We start from the raw sequence: 20,135 nt of genomic DNA, 5'->3' as shown, positions 1-20,135 counted from the left end.
TCGGGAGATTTCCCGAACGGTCGGTCAAACGGCCGTGGCATAATGCAAAAATATATATTATAATAATAATAATACACAGTCGTGGGCCGTCTGCGTTTCAAGGTCCCGGGCATGAGTTGAATGCCAACCACTTCTCTCACCACTCCCCTTGTGGCCTGCCATATATACTACATATCAGCTATTTGAACACCATCAAATAACTATTTTCTATTCTTTCAGCTATATCTGAACACTAAACTGGAACTCTTATAATAAACTGGATTTATTATAGAGCACATGCAGATATGGGCATACATAGCTTTGGTCATTTTGCAGCAAAACAATTTCATTTTCAGTGATTCTGGAGATGTGGGTGCACTTTAATGCATGCACACAGCACACAATATAAAGATGGCATCCCAAACTACAATATCCTGTGCCCTTAATGTAGAATAATTTTCATAAGATTTTCTATCAAAAGTAAGTTTTTCTTCAGCATGTACTACTAAAATGCATAAATGTAAACAAATTAAACATGTTATGCATCACGATAAAAGAATGAAAAACATCACTCAGCCTGCCTTTGTGAAGTGCATTTATTCAACAGAGAAAGTGTTCTCTATTAAGTCTACATGACAGTTGTTGACATCCCATAGAGTAGCAAGGGGACAGAATTTTGTTGAAACGGGAATACAGAAGTGACAGTAATAAGTAATGTCTGTTTCAGCAGCAGGGATCGGCTAACCAGGGGGCCAGCCCATCTGGCGCCCACCCATCACGTGGATGTGGATGTGGTAGACTGATTGGCCGCCATCAGGGCCATCGTTGACCACCAGCCTGTAGCCCTTGGGCAGGCCAACCTGCTCAGCACACTTCTTGGCCACGATCATCATGTGACCCAGTAACTGAGACACCACAGGTCAAGATAAAACAAATGAGTTTAAGCAGTCAATGTACAGTGCGTCCTTTTTGTGTCCAAATCCTAAATTGTTTAAGATAGATCATATCCTGCTTTGAATTCAATACTTAAAATCTAGATGTTGCAAGGCTAGATCAGAATATTTGAGTCATTGTGGGCATTGAGTGTTTACAATTTAAGAACAAGAACGCCATCTACTGGTCATGGTCTGATAGTCCACTGCAGCAGGCAATGCAGGTCTCGAGGAGCCATGCAGAGCAGCTTTTATTCCACCTCCTCAGCTCTAGCCCGGGAACCAAACTATCTGCGAGTTATTGGTTTATTTTCTATGGCAGATGAGTCTGGCTACGCTCCCATTCAAACAGATCAACCCACTTGGTTACGTACTACAGATACACACTCCAATACCACGATGATAGTGCAGTAAGATGAACAATGACATCAATGTCCAGTAGCCTTCCAACAGTAAACTAGTTACTTACGACTGCATCACAATCTTCTGCTTTAGACAGTTGGACGATTGGTTTTCTTGGGACAACTAAGAAATGAGTGGGTGCCTGCGGAGTCACATCGTGGAAGGCTATGCACTGAAAAAAGACATGTATTTTATTAGGCCTAAGGGTGAGGGTTAGAGCTAGCAATATTGTATTAACGACAGCAATTCATAACTAGCTAGCAAGCTAACACGGTAGCTACAAAGCCTGGCAATATGGTTTGCATGACACTTGTGTATGCACACCTGATCATCTTCATAGAAAATCTTTGCTGGAATCTCCTTGCGGATAATTTTCCCAAATATTGTATCTCCGCCAGGTTCAGCAGTCTGCGCTTTAGTTATCTCGTCAGCCATGGCGCAAACTAGAGTGCATCCCACGTTCCACTTTCAAGGACTCGGTTTCAGACACTCAATATGGTTAAAGTCCATTGGCTGCGGACTTTTACAGCACAACTATTGGTTTAAAAGAAGGCAGACCGTTTGGGATTGGCTCTGTCCTCACAGTCTGACAGGAAGTCCGGTACAACACATTCTGATGTTAACATGGGGACTCGGTTGAAGGTGAGTTGTAGGTTTTAGTTTTGTTGTTGATGTTGTTGTTGTTTGTTTTAAAATACATTATTGCTTTCCTATGTCCATGTGAAATATATAATATAAAACATGAGAATTAATCTCTGTTCCTGCTTAAATCAGTGTTGTGGTATCTGCCGTACTAGTACTGCATAGTGTTGACACTGACAGTTAGCTGTTTAAGGAATACTTGCTTCGCTAAGTGGTGGTAGCTATTCAAGATTGTGTCTATTCCATGGTTATTTATTTCCGTGCAGGTACTGAGAGCGTTCAAAGCTTTGCATCGGACAAGAATGGATGTTTTCAAAGAGGACGATAGAGCTTTGACAGGTAGCAATTAGTACAGGGTATAGGCTACTCTAGTTGTGCATAGGGAAATGGCTAGTTGGCATTTACGGTGCTAACGTTTGGTCAGGCTGCTTCTGCATGCATCCTATTGTAATTACAGTGTAATAATATTACACTGTAATTATATTCTATAACATATATATATATATATACAGTAGCAAATCTAACTATGCTACATATCCTAATTCAAAGTCTGTTGTTGTAGGCTAAGTAGCTTACGACATGTAGTAGGCTACTACATCATAGCTACCTCCTTGCATGAAAAGTATTACATTGAGCCTATGTGTTTAGGTATGATAATATCATAACCTTGTGTTGATTCAAGTTGTTTTGTCTTACAGCTGCAAGGTTCAAAATAAATGAGGAATACAGAAAAAACAAGGAGGAAACTTCAGAAGAAAACATAAATAAGGTAAAATAGCTAATAATGCCAAGTGATACTGATAGGTAAACACAGTAGCATATGCTGAGAGTTAAAGACAATATGTACACCAGAAGAAAAAAATCACCTTATTGCAGGTCATAAAGATTAAATATAGCTTGTGGGGTGCTCCATACTGTCATTTTTATCAGTCTGTGTATACATCGATCAGTGTGTCTTGCAATAGCTAATTAGTCTGCATTGGGCTGTTTGCCTCATACTTTCAGATGATTAAAATGAGCTCCGATGTGGAAAGTATTCTTCGTCTAAATGTCATTCAGGCTGAGCATTTATCACAAGAGACGATTCGTAAGTTTATTCCATGCCATTTCATTTTTGTCTTGCACTATAAGATATAAAAGGAAATATTTGCATTTCATTTTTAATCCAATTTACTTCATCTTGTAGAGCTTCGACCCCGAAAGAGCCTTCTTCTGGAGAATGTGCCATACTGTGATCAACCAAGGACAAAATCGTGACAATAATAAAATAATCATTCTAGTACAAAGATCATGCCTCTACAATGTTACTGTAATGTGTCCAGACCATTATTTCCTGTGTATGATAAGCAATTTGGACTGTCAAAAGACAAAAGGTTATCACTAACATGGAAATTATTTTCAATATATTTAGTCTTTACTGGACGATATGTGATGTGTTAGGTGTTGTTATTGTTGTCAGATATAGTCACATAACTGTGCAAGCTATTGATTTGACTATTAAACTCACAAGTGAAGGTGCATTATACAGTTGCTGCTCTCTTTTCATCTGCTACATGTTGGAATATTGTTATGGTCAATACTAAGGTAATACTTGAACTGTCCAAAGTTTATTTTTATACAATTCTAAAATTACTAGGCTTAAATGGGAGTTTAGAAAAATATCCATATTCAAAATATTTTCAATTGTCAATATTTCAGATACAAATTTGTGATGTTTCTGATTGTCTGGTAGGTGGCATTTAACTCTGTATAACCCGAGACAGCTATCAACTTGTCAGAAAACGTCCCTCTGTATGCCTTCACCTTGTCCATTAATTGTATATATATTGTAAAAAAATCCAATTGGGCCCCCTCTGGGACCTAACTGTCCCATCAAAAGCTTTACATAACTCTAATTAAAGGCTTGCAACTGTCTTGCTTCTTGTAGTTCAATACAAGTACTAGCACAGTATTTACTTCTGGTGATTTGTACATGCAAGTCTGCATGTGTACATCATCATTATCATCTCTGCTGGCCAGTGCCCTCACAAATGCCTCCCTGTCCCTGTCAGTCAAATCTGCTGGCCACAAACCTGGGTCAACATCCTTTTTATGACTTCTGTCTTCTTCCACCATGCATCTCTCATCTTCATCATCACTGTAACTTTCTTTCCCTTCTTCCTGTGCTTCCACACTTCTTTCTCCTTCTAGATCTACCTGAGAGGGTCCTGGCTCTGTAGGATGTACACAATGCATTTGATATATATACTGTGATATATACAGTATATATAAAAGTATGCCAAATACCAATAAATGACACTAACACTACAGAACATTGACCCAAATTACCTACAGTTCTGTATCACCACCACTTGATTACATACATTAGATCCAATACATTTGTTGGTGTGTGTGTGGGTGCAAGCTTCTCAAATAAATTGCCCTTCATGATGGGAATAATAAAGTCTGTATCTATAGATGTCATTTAACGGCCATAATTCAATCTAAATGAATGTATCAAACTGGATTATATTAATATTGTCTGTAATTTACATGCAGGCTGAGGTAAGCTACTCACTGTTTCCAACTGTCCAGTTATATATAAAAAATATATTATTATTATTTCATAATGATCATAATGTGAGAAAATAATTAGTTTGAATTTCTACACCACGAGGTGGTGCTGTTTAAGCATAAAGTCCTTAAGGCATAATTGAAAAGGGAGTGTTCTCTTGTCAAAACCTTTAGCTACTCAGCCCTTGCTTGGCATTAACATCGTTCTCTGTTCTCGTGTCTGTGCAAGGGTCCTGTGTTGGAATTTGACCAAATGTATTTCCAATTTTCAACATTGTGTTTCAGTTTTACGTAGACGTTACGTCCTTCAAAGCATATGATACATTTCACGTAGAAATCACAACCCGGGCGCGGAGGCTCTGCACAGGTGAACAACCATTTTCCGCATTGGTGAGGAGGACTGCATCGGGACTCCGGTTGCTGAAGATCTGGTCGATCGGTAAAAAAGATTTCTATGATGTCATTGCGTATGCCAGTCTAACATAGCGATATCGATATATCATGGAAAAAGAATTGTTTAGCTTTGTTCTGTTATTGAAGATGATATAGTGCCACCCTTCCCATCCATAGTTACATGCTATAGCCCAACAGCTTATCTTCTAAAGTGGTTGAATTAATTCAGTTTAAATCATGCCAGTTATAGCTTGCCCTTGAGTTGCATAATTATATTCAGTCATTTAATAGTATTAGTGCTGGTTTTTGTTGTTGTGTGTTTTAGGTCGCTTTCTTCTCATTTATAACAGCAAGGTTACTTTGAATATGTCGTCTTCATGAAGTAAATTCCGCCCATGTCAAATCTTTATTGGTAGGCTATATTGGATTAGATGTGCTTTATGCAAGATACACATTATTTTGGAATGGAAAAGCCTAGGTCATGCTGGTACCTATGTGTTCATCTGTCAGGCTACACTATGTCACTGATGTAGCATGCAGCAGGTTCACCCAATCTATGTGTAGCCTTTGTCAGTGGATTTTTCTTCTCTCCAGGTGGCGTTTATCCAAACAGGTTAATATTGCTTGATGCATTGGCAATCCAGTAGGCCTATTAAGTTCAAAAACTGGGTCTGCCACAATTGTGACACAATTAAGTCTGCCAAATAGAATTGTATTGTGTTGAAGTAGGCTTCATTGAACATTGGAAAGCTTGTACGTATTATTGATTGCAAATTATATATATTTTTGTATTACATTTTAGAATAAGGTCCTTTAGATCTGGCATTAGATCTGGTCTTTGTGCTGTTCATACAAAGGGGTTGTGGTTAACTAAGAGGTCTTAACCCCCTACAGCGATTAGGCCTATATTCTGTTTAGTCATCCATGTGTTCTCACATAGCCTGGGTAGCCCCTGTTCTGCGACTGGCTATTGGCAAGCACTCCATCTCTCCTCAAATTGCTGCAGTTCCTTTTCTTTGTCCTTACAGTGGCACTGCTGTGGGGCTGCTGTCCCTGTATCAGATTCTGCACAGTAATGCGGTTCTCTATGATGTTGTCGCCTTGATTTCTCTCAGCTCTGTCCCTAAACACAATCACACACAAAAATATACCCCCTCCCCTCTTTCCTTTCCAGGCATTGTGTTAGTCAAAGAACCCTCAAACCTTATTGTCTTCTCGGGTCCTCCTGAATACAGCGTTGCTAAAGATGGGTGGAGGAAGGTAGCTACAGTGTTAAGTGATTTATTATTTGTCTTTGAAAGTGATGGCTCCCACAGGGGCCATTGATCCCTGTAGGGTTTAGCCCTTTGCGTTATACATATCCTCACACCTGGTATGAGTTCCCTCACCCTAGACCTCTAGGTCTAGACCTCTTGCCCTTTGCCCTCTAGAGCAAATTATTAATGAAATGTGCTGATTAGGGCTGGTGGGTTCTGCATCACCCTTCCAAAAAATGTTCTAACATCTCTTGGAAATGTTTCCAAGAGGAGTGGAGGACCTTAAAGCAGCAAAATCGAGAATTTTTTGGGGATTTCTTCTTTTTTTTTTGGAATGAGAAGTTTGACAGACAGGTTCATTCTACACAAGCTATTAACTTTGAGAAATACTTTGGCTACCCATAGCATGTTTCTTTCATGACAAAGGCTGATCATTGTAGACTTGCAGCTTCATTCACTATTTGTCCAATGGAATGAAAGAATTGGACTTTAATGAATTACTTTCCTTGTAGTATCTTACCTTTTGATTGAACAACTAATAGCGCAGTCCACATATCACAATGTGGATTTCTGTGTAGAATGCATTCATTACGTAGCTGGGGAGTTTGATGTTGGCAGGCAATAGGCATCTGAAAATAACATCGAAAGTCACTGCATTTTCCCAGATGCTTTACATAGTAAATAAATTGAATAGAAAGTGTCTCTATGTTTATCATAGTGTCATTTTATGGGGAAACACTTGCTGTCACAATAATTCTCTTACGCTTAACCCAGAGGGCGGTGAAGGATTCCAAACCCTGCCCGTCTATAATGGAAAAAAAAGCACAAAGTCATCCAAATGTTGTTGATAAACCTACTGAGCCTACACAGGACAATATGGAAGCCCATAGGGGACTATATTCAAACAATAATGCAATTTCAGAAATAAATGATCATTTTCAGTAAATGTAAGTGTTATTTGAGACAATATTCAAATGATAATGCAAATTGCATTTTCTCATGTCATATGGGCGTTCTATGACAATAATAAAATAAAAATGGAATAACGGTTTGACATTTCATGCAGCAATACAGACTTTGACATCATGCAATGACCGCGAAAGTCAAGTTTGGGTAGGTTGTCTCTGGTCTACAGAGAAAATGTGACGTTTTAACTGAAGACCTGCCTTGATGAGAGGTCTGACGGATTGCATTTTCGTGATAGAATTTTGTCCCTAAAATAACGTGGTGTCTTGAAAAAGGAAATGCAATTGACTGGGGGCGCTGTTTAGCTTAATACATTACAATTGTGTCTGCTGAACAGCACATTTGAGTCTTTTAAAAACGAGATTCTCATTCAAAGCCATTTTCATTTCCATTTTAGATAGAAAGTGCATTTGTATTTTTATTAAGACTCAAATGAGTGAGAGTGAGATCTGCCGCCAAAGAGATTGAGCGGCTGTGAAGCATAGAAGCAACCAAATAAACTGAAATTGTGGATGAGCCAGACATGTAATGCGCTGGTACATTTTGAAAAAGTGGGGGTAAAACAAAAAAATATTTCGTTATAGAAGATTTTTCTGTATTTGTAAAGCATTTTGTGTTCATAACAAATGCTCAACATGAGTATGTTGAATACATTCAAATGTCTTAAAGGAGAAGCTTTCATAACCGAATTATGTATCTGTAAATATGGTTTATTTTTTATTTTATTTATTTATTACATTTCATAGACTTTTAGGAGATGGTAGGAAGCAATCAAAGGTTTGGGGGAACATATTACAGAGTGGATAAATCCTGAAGGAAACCCTGCACAATTTCTGTTAGCCTATCTGGACGAAGCCAAGTGTTTTTTTTCCCACACCAGCATGGCTTTAAACTTTAATCAGCAGGCCCACTGAGTGTTACATCATCAGCAAAGTGATCTGCTTCTGATCCTTCCTATCCCACATGCCAGTCAAAGGTTGGGACTGGGGATACCTGTGCAGACTTGCTTGCCCTTTTGCTGAAGGTCAGGATGCAATTAGTGGATTTATGACCGCTTTGGAAATGTTGTTGGATGAGTTCTACTGGATTTCAGTGGCTATTGCCGTGGCAGTCTTATTGGCATTGTAATGAAATGTTTTGCAATGTGATGGACAAGTTGAAGCCGGAGGTATTGGTCATAATGAGGATGGGAGACAGATCTGAAATCCGTCCATTAGTTTAAAAAAATTCAAGTCTACATAAATTCTAACATGTTTGAAGAGTGAGGACAAACTCTTTATTTATTTTGTGCCAGATTTTTAAAGTTAGATTGTGGCCATTCTAAAGACTGTCTGGAGGAATTAATGATAGATAATAGGATAATATAAGGAGATTAAAGACTTAGACTTAGAAACCTCTTGTCAAACTGAAGTGTTCCTACAAACCCCTTGTCAAACAGAGGTGTTCCTAGAGAATGCCAACATTTAAAGTATATCCTCTTAGGTTGTTTAGGATTTGTAGAAACCATTGTCATAACATAGTCTGAGCTGATCTTGACAAATTTGCTTGGGATAGTATACTCTAACCTGTCGGCCTACTCCAAACACCAGGCCATAAGGCCAGTATCAAATCCTCAGACAAATCCAGGCAGACCTCATCCTAACCCCTCAAACAGGCCTTGCTGGGAATGAGTGGACTAATTGGATTGAGGGCCTCCAAAGGTTTCCCTGGACAAATCAAAGCAAAAGGGCCCAAGGTGACAAGCAATTTTCCTCTGTTGTAGGATCAAAGGAGTCATGACTCCAGGATGCCCTTTGGATATTGCTTATATAGATGTGAATACATAGATTTTCTATATTTTGGCAAAGCTTCTAAGCCAAGGACCTCCTTTCTTTGGAATGTATCCACTCCTTTAGAGTTCATACAACAGAAAATAATGTTTGTCATCCCTCGCTCCTCATTTGCATAAAGTCGAGAAAATCTCAACTTGAATCGCGTCGCATCGCTTCCCACAATGCACCACGCAAGCAATTCGCCTGACTCCATTGTAATGTGGTAATGGTATATATCACGATATATTCATTTTCGAAACATTTATAGTCTTCTTTTCAATAGAAGGCAATCCGTACCGCTGCGTCTACTCTACCACTCTCGGACGGATTTTGATAGGTAACGGCACGTATTTAGAAGACAATTTCTGTTATCCTAAGACAGCCAAATATGTTGTCTTAACGCAAACGCTAAATTACAGGTTTTGGCACATATGGCTTTCCATTGTGGAACAGCACATAACCTACCACCAAAATCACACATTTACCCATGCCATTTGTTGGGGCATTAATTTGAGTTCAAAATACAGTTTTTAATTTATTTATGTAACATAAACATTACATTGGACTCATATTGTTATTCTGTGCAGTCAGACATACATTTTTTTTTTTGTTACACGTCTGGTTTGTTTACTATGCAATTCAGTGGGGGAGTGAGCCTCCTCATGGCTCAAACCTAGCCAACTTTGCAATGGTTAGCTAGCAAGCTACTTCTTTTTGTTATATGTTTTGGAAACTGCAAAGGCAGCTTGACTACAAGATGGATTCGATAGACCGCAGATAGTGTGGCTAGTCTGGTTTGTTATATGTTTTGGAAACTGCAAAGGCAGCTCGGGTCCAAGACGGATTCGAGAGACCGCAGATAGTGCGGCTAGTCTGGTTTGTATGTTTTGGAAACTGCAAAGGCAGCTCGGGTCGTCAGATCGTTTCGGCAGCTCGTTTTTTCGCGAGACGCTTGCGAAATCAGCTGCAGGATGATGAAATACACCATATTAGTTGATATATTTGAATAAAAAAAACATGTTATTAAGATTTTACTCCATTAATTGTAGACTATGGTGAACATTTGAAAGTAAACTTTATAATTACACAATGTTGGTAACAAACGGCCTTTACATGTGGTTACCCTGATGAAAACGAATGAAAATAAACGTATTTATCTTTTGAGCTAGCATGCCCGTAGTTGTTTTGTTTGTTTGAGAGAAACGAATTGCACACAACACACACGCGTGCAGATATAGCCTACCGAGAGAGAACCCCCAAATCGATTTCTAAAATAAGCGAGAAATTCAAGGAGATGGACGACATCAAATTAATTCTCGAAGTTGAAAAGCACAGGGAGTTTTACGTAGCACCAATTTTACGTACAGAACAACATAGAGAAGGATCAATGTTGGGATGCTGTTGGGGCGGCTGTTGGAATAACACGTTTCCTAAATATAGCCTAGCCTGTGCCATGTTTATGTATCATGTCAGTGAAAAAGGAAAGCTCAGAGTAGCTGAAAGGCTTGGTGACCAGTTCGGAGAAATGCGCGTCTGGTGTGAACAGCTTTTGCTCAGTTGTAGCCGATCGCGGCGCATCCAGGCGCTTTGCAGCCAGTGTGTCCCAGGCGTTAGATGGACTCGAGACACCGCAAAGACTACGGCTTATATGTGCTTTTGATTCCCGCAAAGACTGCGGCTTGTATTTTGTTTTGTTCCATTTTTATTTTTATGTTATTTATTGGGTGTGCTTTGCCTTCGGCAAGGGCACAACCTTTGTTCTCTCACATATATATTATTATTATTGTGAGAATGCTGTTAAGCATTCTCACTATTGTTTTCCTGCTGTTCAGCATTCTCACTATTGTTTTTCAACTTCTTAGTTCTTCCGCCGTTTTTTGGCCTTTAACTAGTCCTGCATACTTTCACCGATTCCTACAATTTCTGTATCAAAACGTTCAGCTCCTTCAGGAGATGTTGGCTATGACTTTTGGTATTTCTCACTTTTACACTTTTTAAGACATTAAGGTTTTTGTGCAAATTATTCTCCCATTAAAAGTAATGGTAAATCCTTTCAAATCATTAACAAGCTTCCTCCTCTTTCAAACGTAACTACTTCAGCATACTTTCAGCTAGAGACACCATTCAACCTTTAAAATGTTCACAAGACATTCAGCTATTCCCAAATGATTCAGCTTTTTCAAATATTCAGCCAATTTTGAATTATGACAGTTTGAAATACATTAAAATGTTTGCTCCTTCTTGAGTTTTATGAATGAGCAGCAAGCAGAGTGGCACACTCTGCTGGCAGCTCTTTTTCTGAAATTCAACTAAATTGTCAAACAAATTCCTCTAACGTTCATATAGTTTAACTTACAGAAACAAGTTATACCTTAAAATGTAGGAAACATTGTCCTCTTTAAGCCAATGTAACTACGAAAGAGCTCACATTTACAGATTTTCAGCTATGAGCCTTGAAGCGAGAGCAGCCTTTCAAATTCTCTCACTAACTTCAATGGAGAGGTGGGTAAAATTCGTCATACAAAGCGAAAGGAACAAGATTTTGAAACTGCCGGTAGAGTCGTATTTCTGACCGCACAGACATATAAAGGACATCTCTGGTTTCGGCAGAGTCTTGGGTCTCGGAAAATATCCTTATTTTTGGGATTGGACGTATAGTTTTGCGTCTAGGTTAACTTGTTTGAGGTGTGGATTCTAGCTACATTAGTTATTCTCCCTGCCCAGCTCGTTAGCGATCACAGCTGCTCCATCGCCGTGGCAACCAAACAAACACACCAGGAAAGCAGAAGGAACACGTTTTTGAAACTGCAGGTAGAGTCATATTTCTGACTGCACAGACAAATAAAGAATATCTCTGGTTTCGGCAGAGTATTGGGTCTCGGAAAATATCCTTATATTTTGGATTGGACGTACAGTTTTGCGTCTAGGTTATCTTGTTTGAGGTGTGGATTCTAGATACATTTCTGTTATTCTCTCGTATAATCGAGCTAGCGCGATGGCTCTCCATAACTAAAAACGGTTCGACTTTTTTTCCACAATCGACCAAATTGGCCAAACAAGGTATGTACATTGAGCTTAAAGTGTACATAATCTAGCTAGATCGTTTTTATTTTAGCAAGTTTCACAGAAATCTGCAAAAATCGAGGCTCAAGACTGTCATAGCTGACCGTCACGAGCACCAGTGCGTTCTTTCTTTTTAAGAATGTACCAAACAGTTGATTTGGCCACACCTAATGTTTTTGCTATCTCTCTGATAGGTTTGTTTTGATTTTTCAGCCTAACGATGGCTTGCTTCACTGATGGTGACAGCTCTTTGGACTTCATATTGAGAGTTGACAGCAACAGATTCCAAACACAAATACCATACTTGAAATTAACTCTAGACCTTTTATCTGCTCCTTGTCAATGAAATAACGAACTCCCTTTATGAGGGAATAACATACACCTGGCCATGGAACAGCTGAGCAGCCAATTGTCCAATTACTTTTGGTCCCTTAAAAAGGGGGGGGCCACATATCAAATGTGTTGTAATTCCTACACCGTTCACCTGCTTTGGATGTAAATACCCTGAAATTAAAGCTGAAAGTCTGCACTTAAAGCACATCTTGATTGTTTCATTTCAAATCCATTGTGGTGGTATACAGAGCCAAAATGATAAATTGTGTCAATGTCCAAATATTTATGGACCTAACTGTATATCGCATTTTGCGTTGTTACTGACAATGATCGCTACCAGTGAGCTTTTAATGAATGAGCGATTTTCCACTAAATAAATGTCAAGCTTATTTACGTTTTTGGGGGCATAGTTAGCAGATGGTACTGTTTGAATCGCGATTCCATCTTCTACAGCCGGTAACGTCGTAGAATAAACTTCAAAGGGGGTTCTTTATTAATGAATGAATGCAATATGAGTAGGCTAAATGCCTGAAAATATCACGACAAGGGAAAACTTAAAAGGACGTTTAAGTCATAGAGATTAGATCCATTTTTACACCGGTCTGCCAAATTTCTTCGTTTTGATTTAGCTATGAGAAGACATCATATGTCATTCTACACTTCACTCGTATTTTGAGTTGTAAATGAGCAGCAAAAAAAAGATGCTTTTAAATCTATGTAATCTTTATAAATAAGTAGGCCCTATGCATTTTTATATAAAATATACAGAAATATCAGTTGTAAAAATGTCATTATAAAACGGACCCCTGTGCAACCGACGCAAGCAAGCAAACCCTACAATTTCCCCAGAAATTGTACCCTCTCTAGTTTTTATTACTTTTATCACTTGTATTATTGTTTTTATTATTATTGTTTCTTATATACTAATGTAATAATTGGACCAATACGCTGTTCTTATTGGTCCAGAAGACGTTCTCAAAAGTTTATATACCTCCTGAAAGTTCGCAGAGGTAAATAAACGTTTTTACGGACCTAGCAACAAGCGGTTTGCCTTGGAGATGTAGCAATTGACAACGTGGCGTCTGCTCCGCAACAAAGTAGCCTAAAAAACCCTAAAACAACCAAATATGGTTTTTGCACAGGTCCGCAAAAGCCCCGCAATCGCTTCCCGTTTTAACCCTTGTGTTATCTTCAGGTCATTCTGACCCATCAGTCATTGTGACCCACCGTCATATTGCGACAACTTTACCGCATACAAAAACAAAGTGAAGCATTTTCTTTTAACCGTCGGGCTGTCTCAGACCCCCCACATTGCGAAGGTTAAAACAAAATGCTATTTATTTTGTATTGGGTAAACACAACGATGGTTCGTTGTGAACCTTTGGTTCATGTGACCCGAAGGCAGCACAAGGGTTAAAGAAGTATCTGAAGCAGACAGAAGACAAATTGATGTTGTTGATATGTTGCCTTGGAGATGTAGTGACGTCACCAGTGCAAGTGCAGCTGATTGCTCTGACAACATGGCGTCTGCTCCAGATTTGACGTGTTTGATTTGGGATCTTCCCACGTATTCTTGTAGTATATAAGAAACCAAATGTTTACTCCTCGACAGGTCAGCAAACGCTTTGTCGCCTCGATTTGTTAAAACGATTTGTTTGTAAACCTCGACCTACGGTCTCGGTTAACAAATGTTTTAACAAATCTCGGTTTAAAAAGGCGTTTGCAGACCTGTCGAGGAATAAACATTTGCAGTTTATTGTTTTTATTGATGTGCTATATAAATAAAGTCTTATTCTTATTCTTCTGACTAAAGCACCAGCTACAGTTTACACTTACCTACAGTTTGGCATTTAACTGTTATATCAACAGATAGCCCGCTCTGTTTCAAAAGTTGTGAATTATATAAAAATATGAATAAATTGCGATGATGTGAATTACATTGAACAAAATTAGAAACGCAACGCCCCCATTTTCCATGAGCTGAACTCAAAGATCTAAGACTTTTTCTATGTACACAAGGTCAGGGTGTTAATTTCTGCACAAACTGTCAGAAACCGTCTCAGGGAAGCTCATCTGCATGCTCGTCATCCTCATCGTCCTCATTGGGTCATCCTCATCAGGTCGGGGTCTCAACCTGACTGCGGGTCAGGTCGAGGGTTAGCTCGATGGTTAGGGTTAGCTAACCCTGACCCTAACCCTAACTGACTGGTTTTCGGACCCCCCAATTCAGTAAAACTGCACATTTTAGAGTGGCCTTTTATTGTGGCCAGTCTAAGGCACACCTGTGCAATAATCATGCTGTCTAATCAGCATCTTGAAAGAAACCTGCAGCAATTTAATTTAGTCAGAATCAAGAAAAAATCTATCTACTACTGGACCCTCGTACAGTACAAATCCAATATATTGTATTAACAATGCATTTCCAACATAGCCTGTGTGGCTATGTTTACAGTGGCTGTAAAGCAGAACTGAAAACTCATTTTCAGTTCATCACACCACAGAAGAATGTGTTGTTAACTACCCATCCAAATTCGAATGAAAAAAAACACTGACAAGTATGTCAAATTAGGCTTTGAAATCAGTCTTCTCTGCTTGATACTGGGGGAGCATGCCGCTCCCTCGAATTTATTGAATTTAGCAACAACAGCAACAACTAGCTAAATCAATTGCAGATATCAGAACAGACCTACCTGCAGTCTTTGAGTGTTTTATGTGTTAATTACTTTGTCTTTGCATCTTACCAGCTGAGTAACAGAATGCAGGTTATAAACCGTCTGTGATCTGACGTAGATAGGTGGCTGTGACAGATATAGCTACTATACAAAATACTAGCTACACAAAACCTGAGCTAAAAACGGGTGAGAAACTGTTCAACGGTCTAACTCCACATTTCAGTGCGACAAAGTTTTTGCGCTTTGCACATGCTTTCAGCAACTCATTGCACACGTATATAATGTCCTGAGAAGCAAATCATGGACTTTGCTTTACAGCACCTTTAAACCTCTAACTTTTGATCGTGACTCCTTTGTTTATACATGTTGAAGCCTGGTGTGGCTGAGCCCCTGGCCACAACCTTATTGGCTAGCTTGAATGTCAAACTGCTTATAGTGAAACATCTTATTGTTGATCTTGAAGGCGTTCCAACAAACCACGAGTGTGTAGTTAGATTGGAAGCAGTTTATTGATGACAGACATATCTTCCTCAGTTACTCCCTCTACTTAAACCCACGAGCCACTGACACAGAAATCATCCCCTGCCTCTAGTTGCCATGGCAGTGCATTCTTCACTTAATGAAGGTCAGCCTTTGAGGACAAACAGGCTGAATCTGCAGATAACCCAAACAGCTTTTTAAATTAAAACGCCCCAAGTGACATTGCCGTGTTTTGAGTGAGACTAATCGCAAAATCCAAGCCCCTCAAATCTTCTTTCTGGCCTGGGATGGAATGCTGTTTCTCATTTGTCAACGTGAGTTTAAAACTGCTGGGAAGGAGTGGGTTTTACTTCAAAGATTTGGTCCGGCTATATTGTTCGAAACTAGCCTGAACCTAAAATGAGAGCTTGGTTAATCTCCATTCTCAATCTAAGGCCACAAGGTGCTGTGGTTATAAAATTCACTGTTGCAAAGGTCAGAACATTTAAACTTGGGAGCATTTACTGGCCAGGCATTTTTATATTGAGACAGAACTTTCAGTTCTTGCAGGCAATTTTAATGAAATCTGATTGCATGTTCTCCCCCTCACAGATTCAATTACAAACTGCTGCGCCGTGGTACATGCAATCAATTCTTACTGTGGGAAATTGACACACAAACAGTGGCAAAGGTGGTTGGTGAGGAAAAATAATCACCCATTGCTGTAAATTTGTCAGGTTTGTTTCCCATGTAGAGGACAAAGGTTGTTCTGAAATGGAGGTTTACTTGCTCAGCTTGCATGCCATTCGTTACTGAAGATGACACCAGCGTAACTTAGTTTCCAGGGTGCAGTGCATGTATGGGAGCGTTCTCTCTCTCTCTCTCTCTCTCTCTCTCTCTCTCTCTCTCTCTCTCTCTCTCTCTCTCTCTCTCTCTCTCTCTCTCTCTCTCTCTCTCTCTCTCTCTCTCTCTCTCTCTCTCGACAGTTCGGGTTGAGCATTATTGCCAAAGCCGTCCATATTTAACGGACATTTTAACATATATATCATAACAATTAACAAGGAGTCTTAACAATAATAATATGGCAAAACAAAAGTAGCATAGTAAGTTGGGGACTGTAGAAAAGTAACAGACAAGTGCATGTTAAGATGACAGAAGAAGAAAGGTTCTCTCTCTCTCAGTGAGATAATCACTGTAGTAGGACTTATTTTATGTTTACCTCAGTCTATGTTCTAAGAAACATAGTATATTCTGGGATGAGTTGTTTGTGTGTGTGAAGGAGAGATGGAGCTGGGCTGATACTGGGATGTCTTGTGATTCAGCTGAAATGAAAGACTAACTTGTTCTTGAGCATAACATCATCGTCACTGATGACTCGGGGGAGATGAGCTTACTCTCAGGGCCCTTTTATAGAGGTTCTTTAAGTTTGAGATGTAATTTTAATAAGGTACTGTATAATTGCCAAATTATGTTTATAGTTGCACATTGATATTTCCCTTGTTCTCAGCTATTTTGTCAGTTGGATATGTAGTTTATGACTCCAAATGCTGACTGGCAAAGGTTAAATTATGAGGTATTCCTTTAAAGCCTATTGTCAGAACATCCCTCAAGGGTTTGTCATCAACCAACTAAATTAATGTAGATGCTGTACTTGTTTTAGGCTTAACTGGTGCCAAAGTATGAACTTCGGTCCAACATCTATCACATGGGCTAGGTAGTAATTAGTCCACTCTCCGCTCATGGCACACCCCAATGGAGAAGACAGCATCCTGTACACTACAGTGTAGAGCAACTAATGCTTGATGTGTTCCATTACAGGGCTGCCAACTCTCACGCATTGGCCGTGAGACGCGCATTTCAACCAGTTCATACGCTCTCACGTCACACATTGTATTTCTCACGCTGAGAAGGCAACGCCAAGACATGACTTTTACCTACTTGAATTTTACTTAATTTTGAATTAGGCAACAGCCTGTTTTACTACTCATGAGAACGTGAGTGGTTCAGAAGTACCAATTGTGTTTTACTCAAACCCAAGCAGATGTGCTTGCATCAGAATGAAGGAATGGACTACCTACATTTTGCAGAGATAAAATCAAATGGCCAGCAGTTACTCAGTCCTTGCAGTTACATAAGTGACGTATCACAACTTTTTGTCGTCTTTACCAAAGATTATTTTAGATTACCAGAGCACCATATGGTCAACCTAAGCCCTGGACTGTCTGTCTTGGTTGGACATTTGAAAAATGCTGTGTCTGCAAAATGTGCAGGGAGATGCTACTGTTCTGAAAGGGTAGTGATGAAGATTTAGAATCGACAGTAGGAATGGAACTGACCGATCAAGTTGACAGATCTTGGCTGTATACTACATCCAGTCATTTGAGCCTATTTCTCTTTATTATTGCTTTCTTTGAACACTGCAGACTTATTGTTGATGTAGGCTACATCCTAAATTTGAATTAGATACTACAGTAATGGCTTTTTTAAAGTAATCTCAGAGTTGATGCTGTCCCTATGCATTTTTGTGACCATTTTTGATCCAAACAAGATTATCAGCAGGAATGTGGCTTGTGGCCACTATTTCTAATTAACAAAGATGTGACCCCTCCCTCATACTCCCAATCCCTTTATACATACTTTAATTTCATCTCAAGATAAAGTTGTCATATTTTTTGCTGATCTGCTATTCTGCATAACACTGAGTTCAATCCTGAGACTTATTGGCACAGATGCAGTATGGGGAGCACAGATGCAGTATGGGGGGCACAGATGCAGTATGGGGAGTTCAGCGTATCTCACGCAAACTCTTAATTTGTGTTCTTAAAGATCCTGTAAAGTAAATTCCATGTTTTGCTTCTAAGTACATTATATACGTGTGAAATGAGTTCCTGAAAGCATGTGCAAAGCGCTAAGACTTTGTCACACTGAAATGTGGAGTTAAACCGAAGAACAGTTTCTCTTCCGTTTTCAGATCAGGTTTTAATGGCCGGAGCCAAAAAATGCCCTATCTACGTCATTTCGCCCTATCTAAGCCAGATCACTGAATGGCTCCTCCTGCTGTACTGTTATTGTAGCCTACATCAGCTAGCTAGCTAGCTTCAGGATGTCTCCCACCACCAACAACTGCATCTTCCCTGGATGCAAGAAATCCAGCTGCGCTGCAACGCCATTTAAGTTCCCTATTGATAATGAAAGGAAAAATAGGTGGATAGATTTTGTGAAGAGCCACGCTCATGGAAAGCTTCGGATAAACTCCAACAGCCGCCTCTGCACTGACCATTTCACGGCAGTTTTAACATGGACCAGAGACAGACGGGGTTCACCAACACACGGTTTATCTTGCAGGGCGGAGCCGTACCGAGCATCGCCCCTCCGGCCGTTCATCCTCCGGTCGCACCTGGACCATCCACCGCCGCCAGCAGTTCATCACTCAGTTCTGTGTGCTTGTTATAATTATACTAGATAACTTTTCCAGAGGTATCTCTGCTATGAGTTAGTGCAAACCGCTAAATTGATTTTAGGCTACTCGGTGTAGAATGATGGTATTTTGGTGATATGGTAGCTAATGTGTTAGAAGTAGCTTAGTTGGAGAGCTCACTGTCTGCTGTCTCTGGTGTCCATTTTTACTGTTACAGCTCAGGGGAACATTTAATTTATATGCATCTGTATGTTTCACTCATTGAACAAATAAATTCTAATTCTATACGGTTTTGTTCGGCTTGACATAGCGTCCATTATCTGGGTCGGAGGATTTCAAAGCCTAATTTAACATACTTGTCGGTGTTATTTTTTCATTCGAATTTGGATGGGTAGTTAATAACACATTATTCTGTGGTGTGGAGAACTTAAAACTCGTTTCCAGGTCCACTTTACAGGATCTTTAAATCCCTTGTTATTCACTAATGGGATCAGTGAAGTGTTAGGTTGTTGATGGATGACATAAGAGGATTCTCCCATAGCCTAGCAGAGGAATGGACTACGGGAAAAGCTGTACCGCAACAGTATGGAGTTGTTCCAAAAACACTTGGTTCAAACACTGTTTGGTTGATTGTTTTATTGATTATTTGTTGTCTTTCCATCCATCCATCATTTTCCGCTTGTCCGGGGGTCGGGTCGCGGGGGTAGCAACCTAAGCAGGGAGGCCCAGACTTTCCTCTCCCCGGCCACTTTCACCAGCTCTTCCTGGGGGACCCCGAGGCGTCCCACGGCCAGCCGAGAGACATAGTCCCTCCAGCGTGTCCTGGGTCTTCCCCGGGGCCTCTTCCCAGTGGTTTGTTGTCTTTACTGGAGCAAAAGTCCAGAACATGCCAGATAAGTTTTAATTTGTGGAATCCCCAGCAATACCATGTCTTTATATAGAGTACAATTCAGAACATTTAATGAAATAGTTGAAATTATATTTGAAGTACTTTAATATTGACTGTATTTCTTTTAGGCTACATTGTGTGTTTGACTACAAAAGTATAGGCTCAATGTGCCATTGTTGTATCTGAAAGGGTCAAAAGTGCACCTGCTCGTCAATGGGCCCTTGTAGTGAGTAATGAGAACTACAGTCTGATCCGCATTCCCAGGGCACTATGAAATTCTTTTTTTAATTGTTAGATGGATTTCTTTGTTTAATATTTCTTGGATTTAGTAACTTTTTTTCAAATGTGCTATACAGTCTGAGTGATA

At 39.6% G+C, this 20,135-nt stretch overlaps 3 protein-coding genes across 3 annotated transcripts in view; 2 read left to right on the top strand and 1 right to left on the bottom strand.

Annotated features, from left to right (window-relative positions):
* Positions 1–557: 557 nt before the first annotated feature.
* Positions 558–1,791, bottom strand: hint1 (histidine triad nucleotide binding protein 1). The gene is made up of 3 exons (XM_067258305.1): positions 1,638–1,791; positions 1,381–1,485; positions 558–884 (listed from the first exon to the last, which is right to left on the bottom strand). The coding sequence occupies exons 1-3, from the start codon at positions 1,746–1,748 to the stop codon at positions 720–722; spliced, it is 381 nt and encodes a 126-aa protein (XP_067114406.1). The 5' UTR covers positions 1,749–1,791; the 3' UTR covers positions 558–719.
* Positions 1,792–1,908: 117 nt separating this feature from the next.
* Positions 1,909–3,867, top strand: lyrm7 (LYR motif containing 7). Its single transcript, XM_067258416.1, has 5 exons — positions 1,909–1,955; positions 2,222–2,294; positions 2,654–2,724; positions 2,961–3,042; positions 3,142–3,867. The coding sequence occupies exons 1-5, from the start codon at positions 1,938–1,940 to the stop codon at positions 3,210–3,212; spliced, it is 315 nt and encodes a 104-aa protein (XP_067114517.1). The 5' UTR covers positions 1,909–1,937; the 3' UTR covers positions 3,213–3,867.
* Positions 3,868–4,890: 1,023 nt separating this feature from the next.
* cdc42se2 (CDC42 small effector 2) overlaps positions 4,891–20,135 on the top strand; it is a 71,620-nt gene continuing 56,375 nt past the window's right edge. Inside the window, exon 1 of the mRNA XM_067258762.1 lies at positions 4,891–4,947. The gene's annotated coding sequence lies outside the window, so the exon portion shown is untranslated. The remainder of the gene's footprint in view (positions 4,948–20,135) is intronic.

Source organism: Osmerus mordax, chromosome 20 (genome assembly GCF_038355195.1).
Source record: "Osmerus mordax isolate fOsmMor3 chromosome 20, fOsmMor3.pri, whole genome shotgun sequence".
NCBI classification, from domain to species: Eukaryota; Metazoa; Chordata; class Actinopteri; order Osmeriformes; family Osmeridae; genus Osmerus; species Osmerus mordax.
The sequence above is the reverse complement of the archived record's forward strand: the minus strand, read 5'-3'. Positions and strand labels throughout refer to the sequence as shown.

Bases quoted from the DNA above. Each gene is read 5' to 3' on its own strand.
- hint1 (XM_067258305.1), bottom strand. From the start codon at position 1,748: ATGGCTGACGAGATAACTAAAGCGCAGACTGCTGAACCTGGCGGAGAT. The intron at 1,486-1,637 runs GTGTGCATACAC...GTCTTTTTTCAG, and splicing joins TTTTCTATGAAGATGATCAG to TGCATAGCCTTCCACGATGT. The intron at 885-1,380 runs GTAAGTAACTAG...GTGGTGTCTCAG, and splicing joins CAGAAGATTGTGATGCAGTC to TTACTGGGTCACATGATGAT.
- lyrm7 (XM_067258416.1), top strand. The intron at 2,295-2,653 runs GTAGCAATTAGT...TTTGTCTTACAG, and splicing joins GGACGATAGAGCTTTGACAG to CTGCAAGGTTCAAAATAAAT. The intron at 2,725-2,960 runs GTAAAATAGCTA...TCATACTTTCAG, and splicing joins CAGAAGAAAACATAAATAAG to ATGATTAAAATGAGCTCCGA.